This window comes from Monocercomonoides exilis (assembly GCF_001643675.1).
Source record: "Monocercomonoides exilis strain PA203 chromosome Unknown scaffold35-1074681, whole genome shotgun sequence".
Classification (NCBI taxonomy): domain Eukaryota; phylum Preaxostyla; order Oxymonadida; family Polymastigidae; genus Monocercomonoides; species Monocercomonoides exilis.
The window spans coordinates 463,432-487,162 of NW_027150580.1; the positions used below are offsets into that span (position 1 = coordinate 463,432).

General features: G+C 34.4%; 7 protein-coding genes across 7 annotated transcripts; 2 read left to right on the top strand and 5 right to left on the bottom strand.

Annotated features, from left to right (window-relative positions):
• Positions 1–1,477: 1,477 nt before the first annotated feature.
• MONOS_5459 (uncharacterized protein) lies at positions 1,478–2,047 on the top strand (the record flags this gene model as incomplete). The annotated part of the gene is made up of 1 exon (XM_067875607.1): positions 1,478–2,047. The coding sequence occupies one exon, from the start codon at positions 1,478–1,480 to the stop codon at positions 2,045–2,047; it is 570 nt and encodes a 189-aa protein (XP_067723916.1).
• A 369-nt stretch (positions 2,048–2,416) lies between these two features.
• MONOS_5460 (uncharacterized protein) lies at positions 2,417–2,965 on the top strand (the record flags this gene model as incomplete). The annotated part of the gene is made up of 1 exon (XM_067875609.1): positions 2,417–2,965. The coding sequence occupies one exon, from the start codon at positions 2,417–2,419 to the stop codon at positions 2,963–2,965; it is 549 nt and encodes a 182-aa protein (XP_067723917.1).
• A 5,838-nt stretch (positions 2,966–8,803) lies between these two features.
• Positions 8,804–10,837, bottom strand: MONOS_5461 (uncharacterized protein; the record flags this gene model as incomplete). The annotated part of the gene is made up of 1 exon (XM_067875610.1): positions 8,804–10,837. One exon carries the CDS (start codon positions 10,835–10,837, stop codon positions 8,804–8,806), a length of 2,034 nt encoding a protein of 677 aa, XP_067723918.1.
• A 110-nt stretch (positions 10,838–10,947) lies between these two features.
• Positions 10,948–11,653, bottom strand: MONOS_5462 (uncharacterized protein; the record flags this gene model as incomplete). The annotated part of the gene is made up of 1 exon (XM_067875611.1): positions 10,948–11,653. One exon carries the CDS (start codon positions 11,651–11,653, stop codon positions 10,949–10,951), a length of 705 nt encoding a protein of 234 aa, XP_067723919.1. The 3' UTR covers position 10,948.
• Positions 11,654–14,369: 2,716 nt separating this feature from the next.
• MONOS_17879 (uncharacterized protein) lies at positions 14,370–15,335 on the bottom strand (the record flags this gene model as incomplete). The annotated part of the gene is made up of 2 exons (XM_067870842.1): positions 14,370–14,788; positions 15,320–15,335. The coding sequence occupies 2 exons, from the start codon at positions 15,333–15,335 to the stop codon at positions 14,370–14,372; spliced, it is 435 nt and encodes a 144-aa protein (XP_067723920.1).
• A 2,688-nt stretch (positions 15,336–18,023) lies between these two features.
• MONOS_5464 (uncharacterized protein) lies at positions 18,024–22,499 on the bottom strand (the record flags this gene model as incomplete). The annotated part of the gene is made up of 4 exons (XM_067875612.1): positions 18,024–18,142; positions 18,228–20,102; positions 20,239–21,894; positions 22,217–22,499. The coding sequence occupies 4 exons, from the start codon at positions 22,497–22,499 to the stop codon at positions 18,024–18,026; spliced, it is 3,933 nt and encodes a 1,310-aa protein (XP_067723921.1).
• Positions 22,500–22,783: 284 nt separating this feature from the next.
• Positions 22,784–23,715, bottom strand: MONOS_5465 (putative 7,8-dihydro-8-oxoguanine triphosphatase-like protein). Its single transcript, XM_067875613.1, has 2 exons — positions 23,545–23,715; positions 22,784–23,475 (listed from the first exon to the last, which is right to left on the bottom strand). Exons 1-2 carry the CDS (start codon positions 23,684–23,686, stop codon positions 22,925–22,927), a joined length of 693 nt encoding a protein of 230 aa, XP_067723922.1. The 5' UTR covers positions 23,687–23,715; the 3' UTR covers positions 22,784–22,924.
• Positions 23,716–23,731: the final 16 nt, after the last annotated feature.

Here is a 23,731-nt window from a genome sequence, read left to right on the forward strand (position 1 = left end):
ATAGGATAATTATTGCAAACAGCAGATTCAACAACGATTCACGCTCATCACTTTCATTTTCCGACATATATTCAAAGCAAATAACTCTGGGTATATAAAACATTCAACGAAATCATCGCAACATAGAAATACACATATAGAATTATCACACATTTATTTTTGTAAGTTTGAGCAAATAACTGTTCCTATTGCTCAAAAATTTAAAACAAAATTTTAAATATTAAAATGGGAAAGAGGAAATATTTGATGTTTCGTTTTGGATTATCAAACAGATATAATCTGAATAGAACATTTGTTATTCGAATCAGTCGTTATTGATTTGAGATAATCATTGTTCATTTGAATTTTTAAACTGCAATTGTATTTTCACCAAAACATCTGAATCACCTTTAAAAATGTTAGCTCACGTCAGTCAGTAGATGAATTTTGAATAGATTTTTTTGATTCAAATAAACCTAGTTTATTCAAATGAACTCATGTTTATTCGAATAGATCGAGTTCATTTGAATAAACCGAGTTCATTTGAGATAGACTGGGTTCATTTGAGTTACGAAAATTAATTTTAAAAACAAATATTTTTTATGTCTATAAAATTGAACGCAAAAACTTTCAAATATTATTTGCATAATAATTATGTAATTTTGGAAATGATTTTTGTTGTTTTCGTCAAATTCTTTCAAAGATCATTAGGATCAAAATATCAAAAAAACCGTCAAAATTTTTTTGCACCAACAAACGATTAAATATATATCAACATCACATTCTTTGATTGTTAAACCTTCTATGAATGTGCTCCACCTGTTTTAACATGTGTTTAAAATGATGAAAAGAAGAATTTCGTATTTTATTTCTAGAAATATGTATTTTTTCTATTGAGCAAATAAAGATAATTGAAATTATGCTAATTAATGAATTGGATTGCATCAATATATATGCAAACAACTGGTATTTACACTTAGATCTGCTCAATAGCATTTAAAGACCGGAAATAATCATTAACAAATAATTGTGATCGATTTTTCTAAAAAAATGGATTCAAAAACAAACTTATTTGTCATCATTATTTTATTGAATAATGAACAGAGTTCAGCCGCTTTTCTCTTGCAATTTATCTGCGCTTCTCCAGTGACATTCCATTTTGCGTTAGAGGTTTCCTGTTTAAAATATGCGAAATGTTATTCTAACAGTTTCAATCCATCGAATGTTGAGGCCACGTTCTAACTGCATCACATGAGAGCAGCATTGATTTGACAAATGTTTCCATGAGCAAAATGGAGCTGATGATCAGAAGAATTGTTGTCATGTTTTCACAGGCTGTGTGGAGAGGCGAGTTGATAGGATTAATTGAAGTTAACAGTGAAATTGTTCAGTTGAAATGTTACGCGCTTTTTTCGCTTCTCCAAAGTCCACCATCTGAATCTTCCTTATCAGCTGCATTGGTAGCGAGCCTTGTAGCGAGTCTGTGCAAAACACATCGATGAAGAACTGTAAAAGCAGCCAAAGTGAAAGCGGCGGAGGAATGATCATAAAATTAAGCGAAGGAGGGTATTTTGAGAGCCGTTTTTCCACAATCTCAGGATGTTTCTGCTCGGCGACTGGAAGAGGAGGAGCGATATTCCTGGACTGCTCTTTGATCACAAGAGATGGTCTGCTTCCTTTCCTGCTGAAAAACACCACGTTCATGGAGAACAAAGCATATGTGGGAAAAGACGTGTATGTGAAATGCGCGAATGTCAAAACTCAAATAGGCGCAGAGCTATTCGAGCTCGATTTCAGAGCACCGTTTGTTCGGGAGTTTGCTATGTGGGGATGCACAGCACAAGACCATGTTGATGAACAAGATCTGCTGCTGCTTGTTGTTGTGTGTCGGAGAGAGACTATATTTCCATCTTCTTCATCCGACAACTCCTCCGATTCACGCCAGTGCGGTGGAATAAGTCAACCTTGCATTTCCTTGAATGTTGCTCTGCCCCACATCATTCTTTTAGTTTACAGCAAGTTGCTGATCGGCAAAAGCGCTGTGGTGTCAGGGGAAGCAAGTGCTTGAGATGTTTGGATCAAGTCGCTGGATGTGGAAGGCGTAAGATGGATTATTCTGCTGAATATCAGCATTGGAAACAAGAGGAGCAGTCTCGTTTCGTGCTTGCTGAGAGTGAAAATGGAATTTCTAAGACTTTTGTTTGGAAGCGCTTTTTCTTCTTCTCATTCCAGCTTGATATCGCTTGCTGATGGCAACTTGTCGATTGCAGACACAATCTTTGCTCAAGAAGCTTCGAGTGGAAATTCTGAAATGAAACTGAACTGCACCATCATTCTTGTGGAGAATGGCAGGCTATCGATCAACGGATGCACTTTTGTTTCCCCTCGTATTAGTACTTCATGCGTAGCAGCAAGAGACTGACAACATTGATCAGATATGAACTTGAACATTTCTGATATGAATTCTGCTGTGTTGTTGGACTTCCGCAATCTGGAAAGCTTCTCTATGCAGCAAGTGCTTATTTCCAGTTGCGCACTTGAACAATCCGTCCTTATCCTTCACAACTGCAAAGACTCTCAGCTGCAGAAGGTTCAAGTCAGAAATGCAGAGAACAAAGCAAGCTTAATTGTGTTTTCCTCAGACGGTTCAGGAGGCCATTCAAATATCCAGTGCTATCATTCGGAATTCGACTCCATATCTGTGCTATCTGGTTCTTTGCTTTCTGTTGAATGTGCAGATGCAAATGTTGAGATGAATTTCTTGGACATTTCGAACACGAAGCTCAGAGAAGGATGTGCAGTGAGTGTAGCATCAAATGCTTCCACATTCCAGCTGACGCAGTCATCATTTAAAAACATAACCCGAGATTCGTTTGGACCGTGCTGTTTGACCTCTTCATCTTCGTCTTTATTGCTGGAATTGGAGAACTGCTCGAACAAAATGTGTGCTTCACCATCTGAAAAAGGGAGCATTCCAGCTTTGTAAGATTTGGGGAATGCTTTCGTATCATCGTGTGTGTTTGATGGAGCAGCAAGCGCGCCAGAGCTGAGAGTAAACGACGAGAAATTAGAAGAGCTGTGTCAGTGGAGTGGATCGATGGTTGATCTTCAAAATTGCAAAGGAAGGATAATAGACACGAGCATTGCCAACTCGTTGAAAGGAGGGCTGTCAGCTTCAGGCGGGAACGATTTCATACGGTTTGGATTGTTTGCCAACAATAGTCGAGTACAGCTGGTCATCCGTCTTTGAGGAACAATATCGCCTGCTCTGGCCATGCGCTTTTGAATATTCAGAGCCCGAAAGTCGGGGATGGCTTTCTTCCGAACATCTCGATGTGGATTTCCACCAGTTAGAGAACATTGTAAAAAAAATGGCTTCGGAAAGAGTATCCCATTCCTCGTTCAACTAGCTAAATTCAGTGATATTTTGTTAAGAAGGCAATGCCATATCCCTGGATCTCATTGGTTCTTCGTTCATTCCCTGGAACTAACTCCTCCAGATTGATTTTGTCAATTAATCCCTCCACAGACTCAGAAATATCCGCTGTATGTTGAACTTTTTGAAAATAAAACTGTTATCCATGTAATAATCCAGTCTCGATCGTAACTTCAGTGCCTGAAACCACAGAATTGGCCACAAGCATCATGTTAAAATGCTCGAATACAGTGCATCTACAGTACAATTTCTTTTGAAGAACAACAGCGAAGTTGAATAAAAACCGATGAAAGAATTGCTAAAGGAAGAAGAGAAAGAATACTGTATCGACTTCCGATTGCAATTGTTATAACATCGATAATTCTAAAGATTCTTTTGATTGGATTTATTATGTTTATTGCTCGTTGGAAGAAGATTTCGAATGAAGCGTAAGATTTGAGACAGATAGTTGATGATACAATAAAGAATGTTCCGAAGGCATATGAATGTTAACTCCAGAGAAATTACCAGACCATCAAAGGAGGAAAGCGGAGAAGAAAGCAGTAAAGCGGAATATTGAGTTGCTTTGAGAAGAATATCTTTAAATGAAAATTGAATATATCCACTTAACGGAGAAAGCTGCAAAGGAGAAAGCTGCTTTAATCTGCGAATTCAACTGTGCACTTCAGAAATATATGCTTTGTTTGTTGTAAATTACTCCGCGAACATCAAAACAAACAAATTATTGTTTTTTATATTTAATTACACAGAGATCAAAAAAAGTTAAAAAGTTGAAAATAGAACAGAATAATGATAACAAAATTATTTTTTCATTCACTTCACGTTATTTCTATCTTATAAAATCTTCTTCAAACATATATCAAATATTGTTCAAGAAAAAGGAAAAATCTTATTTTTTTTAAGAATTTTTCAATTTTTTTGTTGATAAAGTGAAAGATAAAACGTGAAAATATTATAATAAGTTTTCACTACTTTTTCACAAAAACTTAATTTAAGTGTATCGCACTTTATTCAAGTGTCACTTCAACCATTTAAAATAACATGACTTCATTTAAGAAAAACCCAGTTCATTCAAATTAGTTGAATCTATTCAAATGAAAAAAATCTATTCACAATTCATCTAGTGCCCGTTAGTTTTTTTTTTTTTTTTTTTTTTTTGAGGCAGAAACCAACTATTTTTAATAAACCTTTGCGACAGACCGACATTTTCCAAAGTGTTCGACAAGTCGACCGACAAAGCAAAATATTTTCTTTAATATTAATTTTATTTTCATTCTTTTTTATTAATTTTTCTTATCATAGTATTTCAATTTTTATTTTATTTGTCGAAAAATAAACATAAACAACAATTTTTTTTTTGATGGAAATGAATAAATTTTAAAAATTTAGCAAATATGAATTTGATTTTTCATGGTTTTGAAATAAAAAAATTATCATTAGTCCATGAAAAATAACTTATTATCATTATTATAACATAAGATTTTTAATTTTTCATTCGTATCAATAATTCATTTTTTCGACAAATATCAGTCAGTCGAATAGATCAGTCGGTCGAACTGAAAAAATGATTATTTGATAAATATCATGAATCATTTGACAACATATGAGGATTTTTTAAGAATCTTGCCTTTGGAATTACAAAACAGTGCAAAATCAAAAGAAATCGTATGAATTAAACAAAAGACAAATTTTCCAAAAACTTTTTTATTTCATTTATTGATAAAAGAGTGCTGCATTGAGCAAAAAAATTGAAGAGCTGAAAAAAAGTGATAGTTCATTTGTTGAGTTGGAACGTTCAAAATCAACAGTTATTGGGAAATGGTTGGTTTTTTCAAGTTTTGATCAAAAATTATATCATTTCATTTGTTTTGATTATTATAAAGTATACAGGCATCCTAATAACACTGGAGAAGACATAGGAAAAGTTCACTTTGAAATTCAAAAAAATATAGTTTGGATAGCTAATACTCCTGTGAAAAATGATGGAACATTGAAAAAAGATGGACATATTTATTATTTGTGTCCAAACTGCAAAGAAGGAGTTAATTGTGGAGTTTCCGGAAGAAAAGGATGTGATCGAATAATTAATCATCAATATCCCCTTTTGACAAATTCATCAATCGTTATATTTTTGAAGCAGCATCATCCTCAGAATAAAGCTGCTAATTCCTCAAACAAAAAAGAAACTCCATTTCATTTTCAATAAAATTTATTGAAGAAACAATTTTTGAGGTTAATTGGACATTGTTTCATTGCATTTTTGTCCACAAATTCATCTGAGTTTAATTGTTTTATTTCTTCTCAAAACAGATTTCTCAACAAAATCCATCATTAACTCCCGAAATTATATTTCCCACATTGGATAACAGAAAACAATCTTCAATTATTCACTATGAAGCGGATGGCGCAATTAAAGAAAGGGATGCTGCAATTTTCATTTCTTTAGTCGGAATAATGATTGACAGCGGAGTGGTCGGTGGGAAAAAGTACACTGCGGTAACTGTGGTTCCGTTGAATCCAGGTGCAAAGCCAATGTTATATAAATTAGTTAAAGCGTGTTATTCTTCCTTTGATTATTCGCAACTTGCAGTCCAAATTATATCGGAAATAACAGATTTGCACGGAGAAGTTCGGTGCTTTTGCACAGATGGCTTGCTTCCTCAGAAGCTTGCAATTCAGAGCCTTTCAGAAGAAACCATTATAACAAAATCATTTTCCTTTTACAAAGGAACACCATAAATTTTTATTTATTGTTGAAACCATTTATTAAACTTTGTTGTTTCTCATTTTTTTTTATTACAACGAATTCTTTCGAACACAGAAAGATGCAACCATCACATTACCGAAACAAGTTAAGGTGATTTCCCGAAGGCAACCTTCAACACCAAAATGCCTTTCTTTTATTGAAACAAGATGGTTTTGCATTTTTGATATTTTTTTTTAGAAAGCATTTTCATGATGATGATTTTTCTAAATTGCAGGAATTGATTTTTATCGAAAATGTGATCAAATTTTAACTGCTGTTATTTCACTTAAGAGAACTTCAGTTACAGTTCGAGAAAGATAAAACGAAGTTTGGAGATGTTTTCCCTCTGCCAGTGAAAGCATTTTCTCTCCACTCATGGATGCAGGACCTTGAAGAATTCTCAGAAGAAAACTGGCAATCTGGTTTATGTGATATTATAATCCTTTTGTTTTTTTTTTTTGCAGGTGATGGGGGAAACCTGATCTCTTTAGCCTTTTCATTGACTCCTGGAGGGAGAAATAACTATCAATTGGGTTCCTTTTCCGAGTCTAACAACCTATGATTGAAAAGGCTGAAAGCGAAATACGAATTTGTTTTTTATGGTGAAATATAGGATCAAACAACGAAACACTTTGAATCAAAAACAAATCAACAAAACTTGATTCAAAATACTTCTGAAAAAAGGAATCCAATTTACACATTTGAGCAATCGAAACATATGCCATCCGCTTCTATTTCGTTTTCGTCCTTCGAATCCTTTTTTGTTTCCTCCCCGTCGTCTTCATCTTTTTTTGATTTTTCATCAAGTTTTTCTTCAAATTCTTCATCGTGTTCTCCTTCAAATTCTTCATCAAATTCATCAATGAACATAAGACAAATTTCATCAAACCAAGTTATTGATAAAGATCTTTGAACTCTTATCTTTGAAAAACGACATGACCGAAAGAAAGAATTATTTTCGAAAGCATCAAAACAAACCTTTGAGTTTAGAAGTCCAATTGATAGCGATGTTTTTTTCAAATAAATTGTCATTCGATTTGCCTTCTTCTTCGTTAACATACTCATTTAACCCTTTCACAATTGATTCGTTTTTTTCAGTACTTCGATCACTTAATCTGTCACTCTATGATAACACAAATAAAGACTCATCCTTCATTCCTCCATCAAGTTAGTCTTCTTCAGCCAAAATTTCTGAAAAAAAAGAAAACTTATTACCAAGATATTCTTGAATTGTTCAACTTCTTCAAATAATCAAATAAAACTCTTCAACAAAATGTGAAGAGTCTTCTTCAAAACATGATGAGAAAACAAGTGAAACAGATGACGATGAATTTGGACGTTTGCAAGCCGAAAGCGATTCTGAAGAAGATGAATATACAGAAAAATATGAGACCTCTTCCTCAACAATGATAGAAAATGTTGAACACAACACTCGCAACAAAAGTTGAAAAGAAAATGAAAATTGTTCTGGAGAAATGGGAAAAAATGAAACGGATGATTTGGATGATGAAGAAGAAAAGAAAAATGAAGAAAATGAAGAAGATATTGTTTTCGTCGGTTCAAATGAACAAATTTGAATTGGAACTTTTAAATATTTGGATCAAAATGTCAAAAAAACAAGAAAAATCCAAGAGAAAATTAATATGGACTGGTTCATTAGAATGAAATGTGGATATCATGGTTATATATCAAAAGTGTAACTGAACCAAACGGAAAACTTCAAGGAAAAGCAAGAAGCTTTGTGTTCTTCATTTCTTCTTGATTACCATCAATCATTTCTGCGAAATAATTTATTTGTTTTCTTTTCAGAAAAAAGCAAGTCTTGCATATTTCATTCGATATTTTCGAATGTTTGTTTCGCCTTGGTTGCATTTCCGTGTGGTGAAGCTTCTTGTGAGCGCCTCTTTTCTCGACTTCGACGTATTGTTGGGGATAGGAGACACTCTCTTTCTTTAGAAGCTCTCAATAATTTACTTTTTCTTTAGCTTTTTTTTTTCATTTTTGTTCAATTAACATGCTCCTTTGTTATGAATCATATCACGCTTTAAAATAAAAGGCTAAATCTTTTTTTGAAAATTTGACAATTATTTTTTTTTCTTCACATCTCCATAAGTTCATAAACAAATATTTTTTTGATGTTTAAGTTAATTTTAATATTTCGACATGATGCATTTTCAAACAAAAATTGTGAACACACTCTTATTTGTTCATTCACGAACTGCGTCTCCCTGCAAAAACATATGCTTGCAATTTTTGAAGTCGCACATATACCGACTTCCTCAACTATTTTTTCAAATATCCATCTTCCATCTTCTCTTGAGCAAAACTTTTGATCATTCCAGCAAAAAAGGTAATAATCCTTCAACTGTATGAAAAACTTCAAATTTTCTTAACTTCTCTAATGTATTCTTTCAAGATGTCTAAAGTTGAACATTTCATGTATATTTCATGAATCCTTTTTGCACGCTTCTGCTTTTTTTCTTTTTTTGCTTTTATTTTGCTATTTCCACCAAGCTAATTGCGTCAGATACTTTTCCAAGCACAGTTCCTTTCAAAAAATACTGAAGAAACGATTTTTTCAATTCGACAAGTGTAGGTCTGCATGATGCTTTTGCAGACAAACACGCTTTAACAGACCCAAATTATGTTGACATGCTGACTGCAGAAGCGTTTGTTCTTTCTCCTTTTGCAATCTTGTCTCCAGCAATCACAGCCTCGTATTCTCCAAATGGGATTTCCAGTGCCAAGCACTCCCAAAGCATCATCCCAATTGAAAAGGCAACAGATTCCTTTGTCGCTCCCCTCTTCTTGTTGATTTGCAACTCTGGTGCCTTCCATCTCAGACACTCTTTTCTGTTATCTTCCTCATCCTCAAAAGCTGATGAGAGAAGAGAATCTTTATCATCATCATCACTTGCCGAAGTCGCAATCGTGGATGATGAGATGGAAGAAGATTCAGAATCATCAGAAAAAAGGAGATCAGAATGCATCACAATGCAATTCACCATATGCTCTGAGAAGAGAACAATGTGCGGACTTAGATTGGCAAGATATTGAAGAGGATTTTCCATTTCATCAATGGAGTGAAGAGCGAGATTAGCCACCCAGAACAGGATCTGAGCAGCTGTTTGTTCTCTCTCCTGCAGAGTTCCAATCGCAATCTCCTTTGTCTTATTCCTTCCATGAAGCAGCATGAACAGAGAATCTCTCAGATCCACAATCAGCTTCTCATGAGGAGATGAACAGGCCATTGCATCCACCAGATTCGACATCGATGAGGTGGTTGGGCACATATCCTCCCCTCGTACAAATGTTGAATCTGTGTCTGAAGTGTCTGCGGTTGAAGTGGATGAAATGGATGGTGATGGTGATCTCTTTCTTGTTTCCTCTTCCTCTTCTACCTTCTCCAATGCCCAATCAGGGATTTTGTCTGAATCTCTCCCCAAAATGTATTCAGTGGAGCCACTCTCAGACAGAAGATGCTCCGAAGATTCTGAATGTCCCAAGCTTTTCTCATACACCCTCTTCTTGATTCTTTCTTCGTTCTTCTTCTCTGCCTCTCTCTCTGCTCTCCTCCACTGCTCCTCCGGTGACATCTCCATCGTCACCATCTCAAACGCCTTTGGATCTTTCTTCACTGTGTCTTCCACAATCACTTCCAATTCTCTTGTTCTTCTCTTTTGTTTTCTCCATCTGACAATAAAGGCAATAGCAACAATCAGAACAATCAACAAAATTGCAACTAAGATAATAATAATTACTGTTGAAGAAGAGGATTTTCTATATCCTCTTTCAACAACTTTTCCATCTGCTTCTGATTTTGTTTCACTTCTGTTTTTCAGTATCAGTGGAGAAGTGGATGCCAATTGCTTCCCAAACAGAATCATCACTGACACCTCTGTTTCATCTGCAATCGTTGAAATATTCTCTGATGGAATTCTTCCAATCACTTCTGTTTCTGACACAAAACTGTCTTCCTCAAATTGATATGTCTCAACCAACTCCACATCCCCTGTTTTGAATATCAATCTGAATGACAAATCACATGGCACAAAAAGAGATCCCTTGAATTTCACAATGACATTGCTGCCATTCTCATTCACTGAAACATCTTCCAGTTTGGGAATGAAAAATGGAGATAATCTTTTTCCTGCTATCCCTCTCAAATCACATCCATCATTCAAAATCCAAAGAGAAGAATTGTCTTTCAATCCATGTCCCCCTTTTACGCTCACAACATTCAATTCGCTATTCTCTGTGCAGATTGCATTCCTTCGCGCTGATGGATATCCTTCAATCTCGGGGTTGTTGTTCTCAAACTTTCCATTTTCAATCTTCACACTCCCTCCACTCACCCACAACCCCCCAACTTTGCTCTTCATAACCGTTGTCTCCTTCATCTCCACATTGCTGTTTTCAATATCAATCAAAAAGCCGCTCCACTCGCATAATCCTTCTTTCCCCTTGTTTCCTTCGTTCACTGTCTCTGCTTCTTTCTCTCCTTTATCTCCATCTAACACACATATCTCAACCTTCACTTCTTTGGATCGTCTAATCTGCATCATGCTCCCTTTGTCCTTCGAATTCACACACTTTTCAAATGAGCAGTTCAGCGCACTCACTTCTTGTTCAGCATCTTCCACAGCAATTGCACATCCTCCATCAAGCACAGTCATATTTTCAATGACCATCACATTCATCGCCACATTCGCTTTTCTTCCAACACTCACAACATCTTCTTCACATTTGATGTTCAAAATGCTCGTTTCAAGCAGAGTCGCATTCGATTATTTGTTGAATAACAGCTCCGATCCTGCTGATTCCAAATCCTTGAATGTTGTTTCTGAGATCTTCAGCTTTCCGCTTTCAACATTCACAACAGAACTGTTCAAATTCAACTCAATTGCAGAAGAGTTGAATTCACATTCTTGCATTTTTGCTGTTCCATTCTTCACTTTTATGATGCAGCTTTGAGAAGCCTCAAATGAATCTTCAAACTCGAATGAGCACCTCTCCACGTCACATTCATTCACAAACTCCATTATGCAATCCTTTTCAAATGATTTTTCAATCTTGCAGTTCAACCTCTCAATTGCCTGCAACTTTTTGAATGAGTTCACATTCAGATATCCAATCACATATTCCTTTGTCACAGTCCCTTCTTCGTCAACCATAATTGCATTCATCACTCCTTCCTGAATGTGATCAACCACACAGTTGATACTGAGACATGGATTGCTCTGAGACCAGCATTGTCTGCCATCTGTCCCTGTTCCATTCACAAACACCTGAGCGGAATAATAGAATGTGATTCGTGGAATCAGATTTTCAATTTGCAAGATTTCTGAAACGCACCTGTAGATGGAGTTGTCTGAGTTCAATGACTCCTGGTTGTAGTTCAAAGTGAACATCGTTTCGTTGATCTGTTTTGCAATCGAGTGGCATTTGATGAATATGTCATTCCATTCGTGTGCCTCATTCAAATAAAACATGATGATCAAAATGTTGAAATTCAGAGATGGAATCTTATCTTTAACATAATTCACATTATCCTCGGTTCCATTGATAAACAGTCCTCCTCCGCTCCCTGTGCCAGATGAGCACTTTCAAATCGAAAAAGAGCAATCATTGATTTCAAAAAACTGTTTCTTCGATCTTCACCACCACTTTCATTCCTCCTTTTTCTGCGCTATAAACGCTTTTGAAACTCTTCATAGCACACTCATCCAAAAAGCGTTTTATGGAATTATCAAATGAGCCCTTTATACTAGCTCCATCTTCGTTTCATTCATTCGTGCGCTCGAAAATGAACAGTCGATATCTTTTAACGTAGGGATTCTATTATTTGTTTGGCTGTTTTTTTCAATATGCTGTGTTAATGAAACGCTTATTCCTTTTTCAAGTTCAAGCTCATTTATCATAATCACGCATCTCCTCCTTTTCCAACCATCTGATTAATTCGAAACAAAAATACAAATATCATAATTAATACTCATATGAAAACCTTCAGACATCACAATTATATAAGTCGCTTAACAAAAACCTCAATTCAATATCGAAAGCAACTTTTTGAACGAATATAATTTTGAGTAACAAGGTTGGAAAATAATAATATTTATTAATTGGATTTTATGCATCCGAAAAGATTTGTTGAGTTCAAAGTCAATACATAATTCTTGTTTTAATGTTTTATTATCTTCGAAATGACAATAAACTTTATTAATAAAATATTTTTAAACTCCGGGAACAAAAGTTAATTAAGCAGTTGGAAAAAAATGAAGTTGCAAAAATATCTTTGAAAGTTCATTTTTATAAACACTAAAACAAAAATTGAAATATTCAACAATTTGAAATAGTGAAATATTGATTTTTTAAACGTTATTTGTACATTCTTTATTCTCAAACAAATCTTTGAAATAATGCAAAAAAACAGACAAACGAGCAATTCCAATGTCACAGCGTGCTGATTTCTTGAAGTCGTAGAATGTTATTTTTGAAGTTCAATTCATTAACAGATTAAATAACAAAAAGTTGATATCCAATTTATTTCTCTTTATTAATTGATAGTCATTTTGAAGACCACAAAAGTTAAAATCTCACATATTTGTTTCAAATGCTTATAATTTGGAAACCCCATTCATCTGAAACGAGTACAACAAAACAATGTTTATTCAAGTATTTCGATTCGAACATATTCAAAATAAAATATATATATTTAATTCTTTATATCTGCAATCAAATCAGTTTTGATCGACTCAATTCAAAATTCAGAAATTCGGGGATAATGATCATTTTAGAAAAAAGGAAATAATGGTCAAAATTGTTATTAAGAATAATTTCTGAAAATTTATCATGTCTCAAAATCCTTTATCATCAATTTTGGAACATTTGGAGCAAAGAAATACCATTCCAAATCAATATCATGATGAAGAAGATTCAGTTCCTCGAAGTATTATAGATTTAGCATTAAAAAAATATACTGACCCATCAATTGCATTTTTTCGACTGACGGGCTTTGCTCGTTCAGAATTCAACATTCTTTTATGTCTTCTTTCCGATTATTCACACCCACAACGAGGAAGAACGAAAGCAATTAATTCTGTTGAAGAACAGCTCTTTTTTCTTCTCAACTTTCTTCATCATGGATCTTGCACATTAACTCATCTTCTTGCAAAGCCAAGACATTCATCTCAAACATCAACAGTTCGTCTTCTTCATTCATCTGTTGACAAATAGAAAAAACAACTTTCACAATTGTTTATTTTATTCAGATCAGAAAGAAAAAAAGGATATGAAAATGCAGGCGTTGTTGTTGATTGCAAGGTTTTTCTAATTGATCATCTAGGAGGAAACTTGGAATATGGAAAAAAATATTTCTGTGGAAAACATCAAATGGATTGAGTAAAATCGGAGGTGTGTGTCAATCCCAGATTGGGAACAGTCAGCACTGTAAGTTCTGTGTACACACAGGTTCAACTTATGACTTCACCATATTAAAGGATCATTATCCAACTATCCAATATCAACTTGGAGGAGCAAAAATTCTGGCAGATTCAACAAACATAGGTGCAAAGCCCGAGCAAGAAACGATGGTGACAAAGCCTGTTGAAACTCCAGAGCTGGCATCTCATAGAGTTGTTGTTGAAAGATTTTTTGGAGGGTTGAAAACTTTGTTCACAATTTTTTGTCATCCGTTTGTTTTTGATGAATCAAAAGTTTCTGACTATTTTTTGGTTGCCTGTTGTCTTGCAAATTTTCATACGCTTCACAATCCACTAACATTGAGAGATACTAAAGCAAACACTCGAATTTTGAATGATGTTTTGAGGGGAAATGCTAAAAAGAAAGAAGAAAAAAGAAGAGCAAAAGAAAGATATATAACCAAATTGAAGAATAGACTCAATCCTGGAACTTCCATGGAACCCAATATTTCCATTAATATCGAGGAAATAAGAGGCTTATTTTTCGTTCTTTCACCATTATTGAATTTTTCATTTTGAAAAAAAAAATTTTCTATTTTCATTTAACAATATTAATTATTTTTGATGATTCTGTTAAAGATCATTTCGATCTGCAGAGGCAGCAAACGATTGAAAGAAGAATAAACGAAGTTTAGAAAGTGACAAGTGAAAGAAATGAGAGAAGAGCTGAAATTTTGGATAAAGAAAGACAAAAAGAAGATAACGAACAACAAAAATCAGATTGTTTTCACTCTTGGCATATTCCGATGCAATGGAACTCTGTTAATCTCTCTTCAGATGATTTTATTAATATTCTATTTTCGCAATCGACATCTTCATCGATTTCTTCTGTTTCATCATTATCATCATCATCTTCTCCTTCTTCTCCTTCTTCTCCTTCTTCTCCTTCTTCTCCTTCTTCTCCTTCTTCTCCTTCTTCTCCTTCTTCTCCTTCTTCTCCTTCTTCTCCTTCTTCTCCTTCTTCTCCTTCTTCTCCTTCTTCTCCTTCTTCTCCTTCTTCTCCTTCTTCTCCTTCTTCTCCTTCTTCTCCTTCTTCTCCTTCTTCTCCTTCTTCTCCTTCTTCTCCTTCTTCATCATCATCATCATTATTAACAACAACAACAACATCAAACTCAACAAATCCTTTTATATCGTTTTTATCATCGTCTCCAAATTTTGAAACAATTCAATTTTCTTCTTTTTCGATCTTGGAAGATTCTTCAATTTCAGATTCTTCTCGATCAATATCGAAAATATCTTCTTCAACGTCAATTCCTTCATTGAATTCAACATCTTTGAATCAATCACCCTTGAAATCTCAAATGAGCTCCGAGAACAAAAGAAACTTTTCTTTTGGTTCTTTAGCTTCATTTGTAACTCCGTCTCAAGAGAGAATACAATTTCCTGTTTTCAATTCACAATAAAATACGTTGAATCTTATTCTCTGTGCTTTTTTATCTTCATATCATTCATTCGTTTTTCACGACATGTTTCTAATCATTTTTAAATAGTAATCATTCATATTAAACAACTTTTTTCTGGAAAAAAATTCTGATGTTTCAAAGAATTAAGAAAAAAAATCATATTAGTCCATACTGCAGTTTTGATGTTTTATCGAAGTGATATTCAAAAAACGAAAGTTGTAAATGCTGAAACGAGAAAAAAATGAACATATATTGTCGGTTTTTTCTTTGGCACAATAAACTTCGTTCATCAAAAAATTGATTTTTTACAACTAATTCTATCCGAATCAGAAACACTTATTCAATTTGATAGTTAGCAAAAATATCGAAAAAACATTAATAGTTAGTTTGAAGAAAGTCTTAATACCCCAAAATGCAAATATCAAACGATAAAGAACAGATAAAGTATTGTTGATCGAAAGTGGAAAATTAAAAAATTTAAAAGTGATCAAGATTCTGATTGAGTGAAATCATATTTGATTCAATCAAATCAAATTAATCATTTTCAATTCACAATCACTTATTCTTTGTAAATGTCATTGATAGATACGAAAAAGGTCTTGTAAACTCAAAAATACAGCCAGAAATGATTATTTCTCCAACAAAAAAGATCTATTTAGGAATTATGGTGCTTTCATGCAAAAAAAAATGAATTCTTGAAAAAGGCAATTTTTTATTCTTATATTAAAAAATCGATAATCTCAAAAATATTCTAAATTTTCAAAAATTTCCGAATACAGTGAGAAAATCGAAAAAATGCGATCTTTTCATTGTCCATCATCTTCGACCGACACATAAATTAAAAAAAACATCTTGTCACAAAGGCTTATTCAAAACTTTTAAATTAGCTTCATTTGTGCTAAGAGAAAAATTATTTTGGTAATCTCGGAAAAACTCAAAAGCCTCTTTCTCCGAGATTTCAATAATAATTTTTTTCTGAGCACAAATGAAGCTATTTTGAAAGTTTTGTACATTAATGAGTTTGTATTGATAAAATGAATGAATATTTTTGAAATCATAACTTTTTTCGAGGTATCAATCTTTCAAACGTTGTTTATCTTTGGGAAGAGACTTTGTGTTTGAATTGTTGAATTATCAAGACTGCTATCAAAACAAATGCATTAGTCAAATAAAGATTAAGATATTTTTGAATAAGCCTTTTTACTGTTCAGTTTCATTTTGTTGATATTCAAGGGATATTTTCTGACAGATTTTTTTGTAAAAAAAAACATAATAACAAAAATAATCACATAGATATATTTTGAGGAAAATTGTCAGAATTATTACTCTTGCAGTTGTTGTGAAATCGATCTTGTCCGGCATTTTATGCGAAATCTGCATTTTGATTTTATGAAAAACTTAGCAAATGGAAAAACAATATTATAAAGCAATTCTTGAATTCGAAAAATAATCAAAAATATAAAAAGGATATATTCATGAATATTATCACAACGCAAAACATTCAAAAAAAAAAAAAAAAAAAAAAAACATCGTTGAAAGACGAGCATGTCTTTGATCATATTCATAAATCGAAGAATATAAAGTTCTTTTAATTGAAATTAAAAAGAATAAATTTTTTTTGTGGGAAAGGTGTCTAAAAATAAAATTTCACTGTTTGTTTTTTTATTGAAATTTTTTATGGAGCATTTATCGCTACATGAGAAAAAAATTAGGATCCAATAAAAATATGCTTATTTATTAAAATATGACTCTTTATAAAGATCAAAACTCGAACAAAAGAGAGATTTCAAAAAGGACCAGTCATATTCTTTTAAATATCTCTAACAAATAACATTTACATTCAATACACAAGAATAGATGATTTCTGCCATTTTAAATTAATTATCAAACATAAATTTCATCAAAGAGCCGAACACTTAAAAAATCGACGAAGCAATTTGAGAACAATTCCGAGTGGAAAATCAGAGAATTATTACGGTCAACCAAATATCCAAGTAAAAATTCACATCCTTTGAAGGCTACAAGTGCATCATTTAAACCAACTTCTTCTCCATTCTTGAGAATAGTTAAATAATAATCTGACGTACCCATTGCGCTCGCGAGTTTAACATAAGTGTTATAAGCTAAAACATTGGAAGCAGAATCCATCATCACATTTACAACCAACTCTATAAAATGAGGAGGTACTAAATATTCATCTCTAACAAGGTGTCTCTCACAACAAGGGAGAATGTTGGAGAATAACAAGTGGGAAGCACAAGAATACCAAGAATAGTTTCTAATTACAGTTGGAAGCAGCATTCCCTCATTCAGAAGTGCAACAGTTGCTTCTGTTGCTGTATTAAATCCTCTGTTCATCAAGAACTGGAAGCACAACATCGAATACATGTTGCACAATTCATTATTTAGTTTCATTCTCAGAGGATACAGTTTCACCAGGTGCTTCGACATGAATGAGCAGAGCTCTTTGTTCCTCTCAACGAATTTTAGCAGGCCTTGGAGCAGAAAGAAATAAGACCTCGTAACTGTGTGTGGCTGAGTGGCTGGATCGAAACTTTGGAGAAAGGAAAACAATGGCTCTGTCGCAAAGCCAAATGAATGAACATGAGAGAAACAATGATCAATCTTCTGAAAATCTCTATGCTCATTTTTTTCATCAATTAATACTACACGAAATCAAGGATTTCAAATTTTAAATTGTGGAAATATATTGAAAAACAAATAATAAATTAATAAACAAAATGAAATATAACAATCAAAAAAAAAAAAAAAAAAAAAAAAAAAAAAAAAAAAAAAAAAAAAAAAAAAAAAAAGAAAAGAAAAGAAAAATATTAAAAATAAATTTACATGCTAATGCACATTGGAAAAATATTTTATTTTCCCGCTATCAAGAAAGTTAACAGAAAAAAACTATATTTCGTGCTTGTCAAAAATCATAAATCACAAAACATTTTCTTTTCTTTTTCAAAAAAAAACAATCAAAACACACTTTTGTCCATTATACAGGCGAATGAAGCAACATTAAGCACAAATAACTCCATGTCACCTTTTTCTTTGGCACTTATACAGTTGCTTATCCATGAATATATTACAGACCCTTGTTTGTCGCAAAACATTGCAGTCAGTGCACAACATTTCTGCACATACACAATCTTGACTTTTTATATCTTCTTCAAAGAAACCAATTTCATTCAACTCTTTAGCATTATAATTTTTTATAGTGTTGTGGCGATAATACAATCCATCAAATAAGATTTCTCTGAGGATGTGGCAAACTGAATCAACGAGATCTTTTTTTCTTGCACTTGTCAGCATTGTCATTTTGGAGATGGCAGAAAACGAGAAAAGCTTCAATTTGCTCAAAAAGGAAGGCACCATCAAATAATCAACCAAATCCCTATCATCAGCTGCAACATTGATCATCGCAGAAATCGCATTGATATTTTCGTAACATGCTGAAATATTCTCTGTAATCCCTCCCTTCAGCCAAGTCATTACCTTCCCCAAATAAGGTTCAACCACAACAATCTCTCTGAGTCCAGGGATCGAATTCAGGAATTGCTTGAAAATGATATTGAACCCATCTGCATGCGCCTTCTGCATCCAATCCAAAATGCCAATCACAACACCATTGCACTTCTCTCTCTCGCTCGGAACTGCTCTTGCCACAGCAATCACTAGTCCAACAACTTTTCTCTGTTCTGCCACATTTCCAGCCCCAATCTCCTCGCTCATATTCTTCGCGATATCGATCAATACACTGCAAGTCTTCATTGTTATTCCCTTCACAGAGCGCAGAAGAAACAGCCTCCGCACTTTCTTGTTCGCATTGTTACTCTTCTCTTTCTTCAGCAAGGCTATTGTCCCTTTCATGATCTCATCAAATAGCCTGCCTTCCAAACTGCTTATCTCCTTTTCCTTTTTCACTCCAACCCATTCAATGAACATGTGCAATCCTCTCTTCTGCACCACTTCTTTCCCCACTTCAGAACGATTGCTGCTTTTCAGCATTGCATTAATCACACCAAATGAGCAAAGCATAACATCATCATTAATGTTCTCCTTTGCCAATTCACTTGAGATCGCTTTCACTTCATTCTCCACGCTGAAATGACTGACCTGCTTTGCATCTATTTTCATCATTTCCCCAATCAGAGATAACATCACTGAAAATGCCTTTCGTTGAATGCTCTTCTTCACGCATTTCAGATTTTCATTTCTTTCAATTTCAACTTTCAGCTCTTCTTTTTCTGGACAGTTCACTTTTTCATCCCTTTCCTCATCTTTTGCATCTTCTTGATTGCCCTTCAATTCATTCTTCAGTTCGTCGAACAAATCAAATATTGCCTTTGTCAAGCCAACTTGTTCCATATTTGCCATTTGTTTGCTATCAAACTGCAACAACTCCTTCAAAACATCAGCAACTTCAATTATTAATTTCATTTCAGAAACGCCAACCATGTTTCTTGCTTCATTCTCAAGTGAGTTTGACATTATGTCTGCCCCATCCACATCACTTGAATGCAAACAACTTTGATCCTTTTGATTTTCTTTTGCAGGTCCAACGAATAATTTTCCAGAAAGGATGACATCATAGCAATTCTTGCAAAGATTCAAAAATCCGCATTCATTCAAAAGCTTCATAAAACATGAAAGGCGCTTTTCACCATACAGCGGATGATTGGTTGAAGAAGCTGATGACATTTGCAATTGAGATGAAGAAGAAGATGATGAAGAGGATGAACTTGAAGGGGTTTCCAAAAGAATGATTACAGGAATGTTTGACCGCTCGTTGCTTTCAACGCTTGTTTGCTGGCTGTACTGAAGAATAAGATTATCAGCAGTAGCAGAAGCAGAGGAAGAAGAAGCAGACTGTACCAGTTGCTGTTTCGTGCCACATTCAACAGCATTTCGTTTTTTAAGAAGTTGAACAAGATTCTTCACCAACAATAAGCATTTTGTCATAACACAGGCATCTTTTTTCACATTCATTTCTTTCAATGCTTCAATAAATCCTCCAATCCAGTCTGGTTCATCCTCGTTTTGTTGAGCTGTTTCTAGACAAAGTTCAGGGAATTGGCACAGAAACACAACAAGATTAATAGTAGTTAAAACAAATCAAAAAAAAAAAAAAGATTGAACAAATTAAAAATACATGGCTTTTAAAAGATGTTTGAAGAGAGATTTACAAACCTTGTGTCAGTACTGCTTTTTCAACAACTCCAACCATTCGTTCCTCAAAACTTCTGTTTTCGTTTCTTTTCAGCATCTTGTTAAACTGCTCCAACACATAACTGCTCTCATCTTTCTGTTTGATCCATTCCAGTGCTGAAAATAGAATCTCATTGCACATCTCCAGCGGCGACAGCTGAAAACTGTCTGCGCACAATCCAAAAGACACAGATGCACTCAACGAAGAGAGTGATGTCTTTGAAAAGGAACAGCTTGATTTGAGTTCTGAAGGAAGCAAAGGGGGAAATAGGAAAGAAGACGAGACGGGTGGAGGGACTGCTGATCGAACTTGAGACGATGAAGGCAATGCTTGCGAATCAATTGAAGAGGATGAAGGAAAAAGCGAGAACACAGAAGAAGAAGAAGAAGAAGATGATGATGATGATGATGAAAATGAAGGTTGCGTATCTTTTTCATTTGTGATTTTTCTTTCATCTAACTTTTCTTTTGTCGAGTCAACATCTTTCATCTCTGAATATTCAATTTCAGTCTTTTCTCTTTTTTCTTTCATATTTTCTGTCTCTTTGATTTCTGTGTCTTTTTCTATGAATGCTCTGACAGCAGAAAATCCATTTGCCTCCACAAAAATCTGCAAAAGCCGCTTTTTCTCCTTTTGAAGCTCTTCAATCGTCTTCTTTCGATATTTGCTAAATGCACATTTCTTTCCTTTTCCTTCTTCGTCCTCCCATCTGTCTTCCTCCATCCTACATCCAACATCATCATTTCTCTTTTCTTTATCCAATAGCCAGGAAACAGCACCGCCACGCAGAATTCTGTGAAGCGTCTGCAGTGCCCTCCCTTCCAATTCTTTGTCTGAACATTCAACACACTTCAAAAGCAGTTTAATGTGAAGAATCGTCACAATGCGCCCTTCATTCGCTGAGTCATCTGCATCTTCTGGTTCAGTTTCTTCTTTGCCTTCTGCTGCAACATCAGCTTTCATATCGTCTGCATTTGAGATTTCTTCTGCCCATTCAAATTTTTCATTCGGAACAGTCTTTTTCGCTTTCTGCGGAGGTGATAGAGGAGGTGAATGCCTTTTTGAGCGAGAAAAAGAAGTTGGAGGAGTCATTGGCGGAGCGAATGGAGATTCCAGTGGAGGTGATGCTGGTGGAGTCATTGGAGGAGTTATTGGAGGAGAAGGACCTTTCTTGTTCTTTGGCTTCGATGGCTTGCCTTTGTTCCTTTTTGGATTTGAGACAACTTTATTTGACGGTGGAGGCGTTTGTGATCTACCAATTGTTCTTTTGCTCTTCATATCTTCTTCAAAATGTTCTGCAGTTCCGAAATCTTCATTTCGCATCTCAAATAGTTTCTCTTCCTGTTCTCTTTTCTTCACAATGGCCATCTCGTTTTTGTCTTGCAACTCTGCAATTCCATCAACCAGAGATAACAACACCAGCTTCAGACGAATCCCGTTGCTCTCTTTTGACAAGCCATCCTTCTCAATTTCTTTCAAAAGCAATCTTCCCAATTCGCTCCCTATAATCATCTCTCTGCACACTCCAGATTTCTCGCTCAGCATCACTTCCATCACAGATGACACAGGCAAAGCACACTGCTCTGAAAGGCCATTTTCCTCAATGAGCATTGTCATTCCTTCAACAATGTCGTTCCCTTTTCGACACAAAAATTTGAAATTTCCATCAATCAGTTGATAAATAATATTTATTGCCCTTTTAATAATCTCATCATTGTCTGATAGTCTTCAAAAAGAATAATCACAAAGTGATACCGAAAAAAACATAAACGAACTAAAATCATGATTAATTTACAAACCTGCATATTCTTAAGCTTATAGATAACACATTACTTAGAAATTCAAAAACTCCTTGATCATTTCCTTTTTGGATTATATTCACTTTCGCAAATGAAAAAAGAAAAAATTTCAGAAAAAAGAAACTCATCGTTCAAAATTGAAACAAAAACACCAACAAACATGCTAATTCAATGGCCTCTTCTGCTTTAACAAAAATATCCACTCCTTGACTTCCAAGTATCAGGTCATAACACTTTAACACTTTCACAAGACATTCCACTTCATTTGCTTCGCGAGCAACTTCAAAAAGCAAAGATGACATCTCCAAGCAAATGCGCTTATCTTCTGACCATTTTCCTGCCAGATATTCTAGTTTTTCAAATAAATCCTCTGCAGCAGCATTCCCTTCTTTAAGTTGTTCTATTATCGCATCACTCAAATTTAAAAAAATACGAGATATCATAAAGCAAATAACTTTGAATGAAATGTTTTATACCTCATCACATGTAACATTTTGATAACCTCATCTGCATCTTTTAGAGACTTAAAATAGAAATAATAACTTTCTCAAAAAGCAAATAAAATACAAGTTCATGCGTACTTTAATCTTCTCATATAAATCCTCATCAAAATTTATATCCATTGCCAAGAAATTATCATGAATCGTTTTCAACTTAGCCCCAAATCTCGAAATTAATTATAAAACGATAGATCAAACATTATTATGGTATTACTGATCATGAATAATCTTTCTTTTTGAATCTTCATTATTACAAATATCAAAGCTTCCCGATGGGCAAAACAAATATATAAAAAATAAATATACAACAGCATTTTAAAAACAAAGAATTATAAATAACATAATGTTTAAGAAGCAAAATTCTCGTTTTATAAATGTTGGAAAAATCCACCAGTTGCAATCCATTGACGAAAATCCATGGGAAATCTGTCCGGTACAACGAACGTATTTACTCTACACTTTGGACATTTCTTGGAATCTGAAGGCGATGCTGTTGATGATTGGCCGGAAACATCCAAATCCAGTTCAGACAATCTTGGATCATTCGGCAAAACGATCTCAGTGATGCCACTTAACATGTTTTTTGTTATGTCATCGTAAGGATAGAACCCCATGATGTACCCACCTCTGAGAACGCAGGGAAGCCAAAAGCGATCATCTTCCCACATGGATTCAAATGGTATTTTGGAAACAGAAAACCACTCGGGCTTCATCTCTTCGCTTTCCACGATTTCTTCATCGTTGTAAGTTGTTGAGTAAATATGCACTTCAAAAAACCAAGAGGGCTTTTCTGCACTTTTGAACTCAAACATTATTATCCCTCGCTTTTGGAGGTCTGTTTCTTTCTTTTTGATGCCCGACTCTTCAGCAAGTTCGCGAACTGCTGCTTGAACAATAGTTTCACCTGCTTGCAATTTGCCTAAAACAAAATTATTGCGCAGAACATCACATTTAAAAAATTCGAAACAAAGATTTTTGGTTCTCAAACCTCCAAATCCATTCCAAAATCCTTTTCCAAAACCTCTCTTCTTCAACCCAAGCAACACTTGCGAACAATCGTCTTTGAACACAAACACCAGAGTTGCTACCAAAGGCTTTGAAACTTCTTGATGAGATGTTTCAGTTTGCATTTATTTTAAAAAATTATAAAGAAAAAAGTAGGGGATAAAAAATTG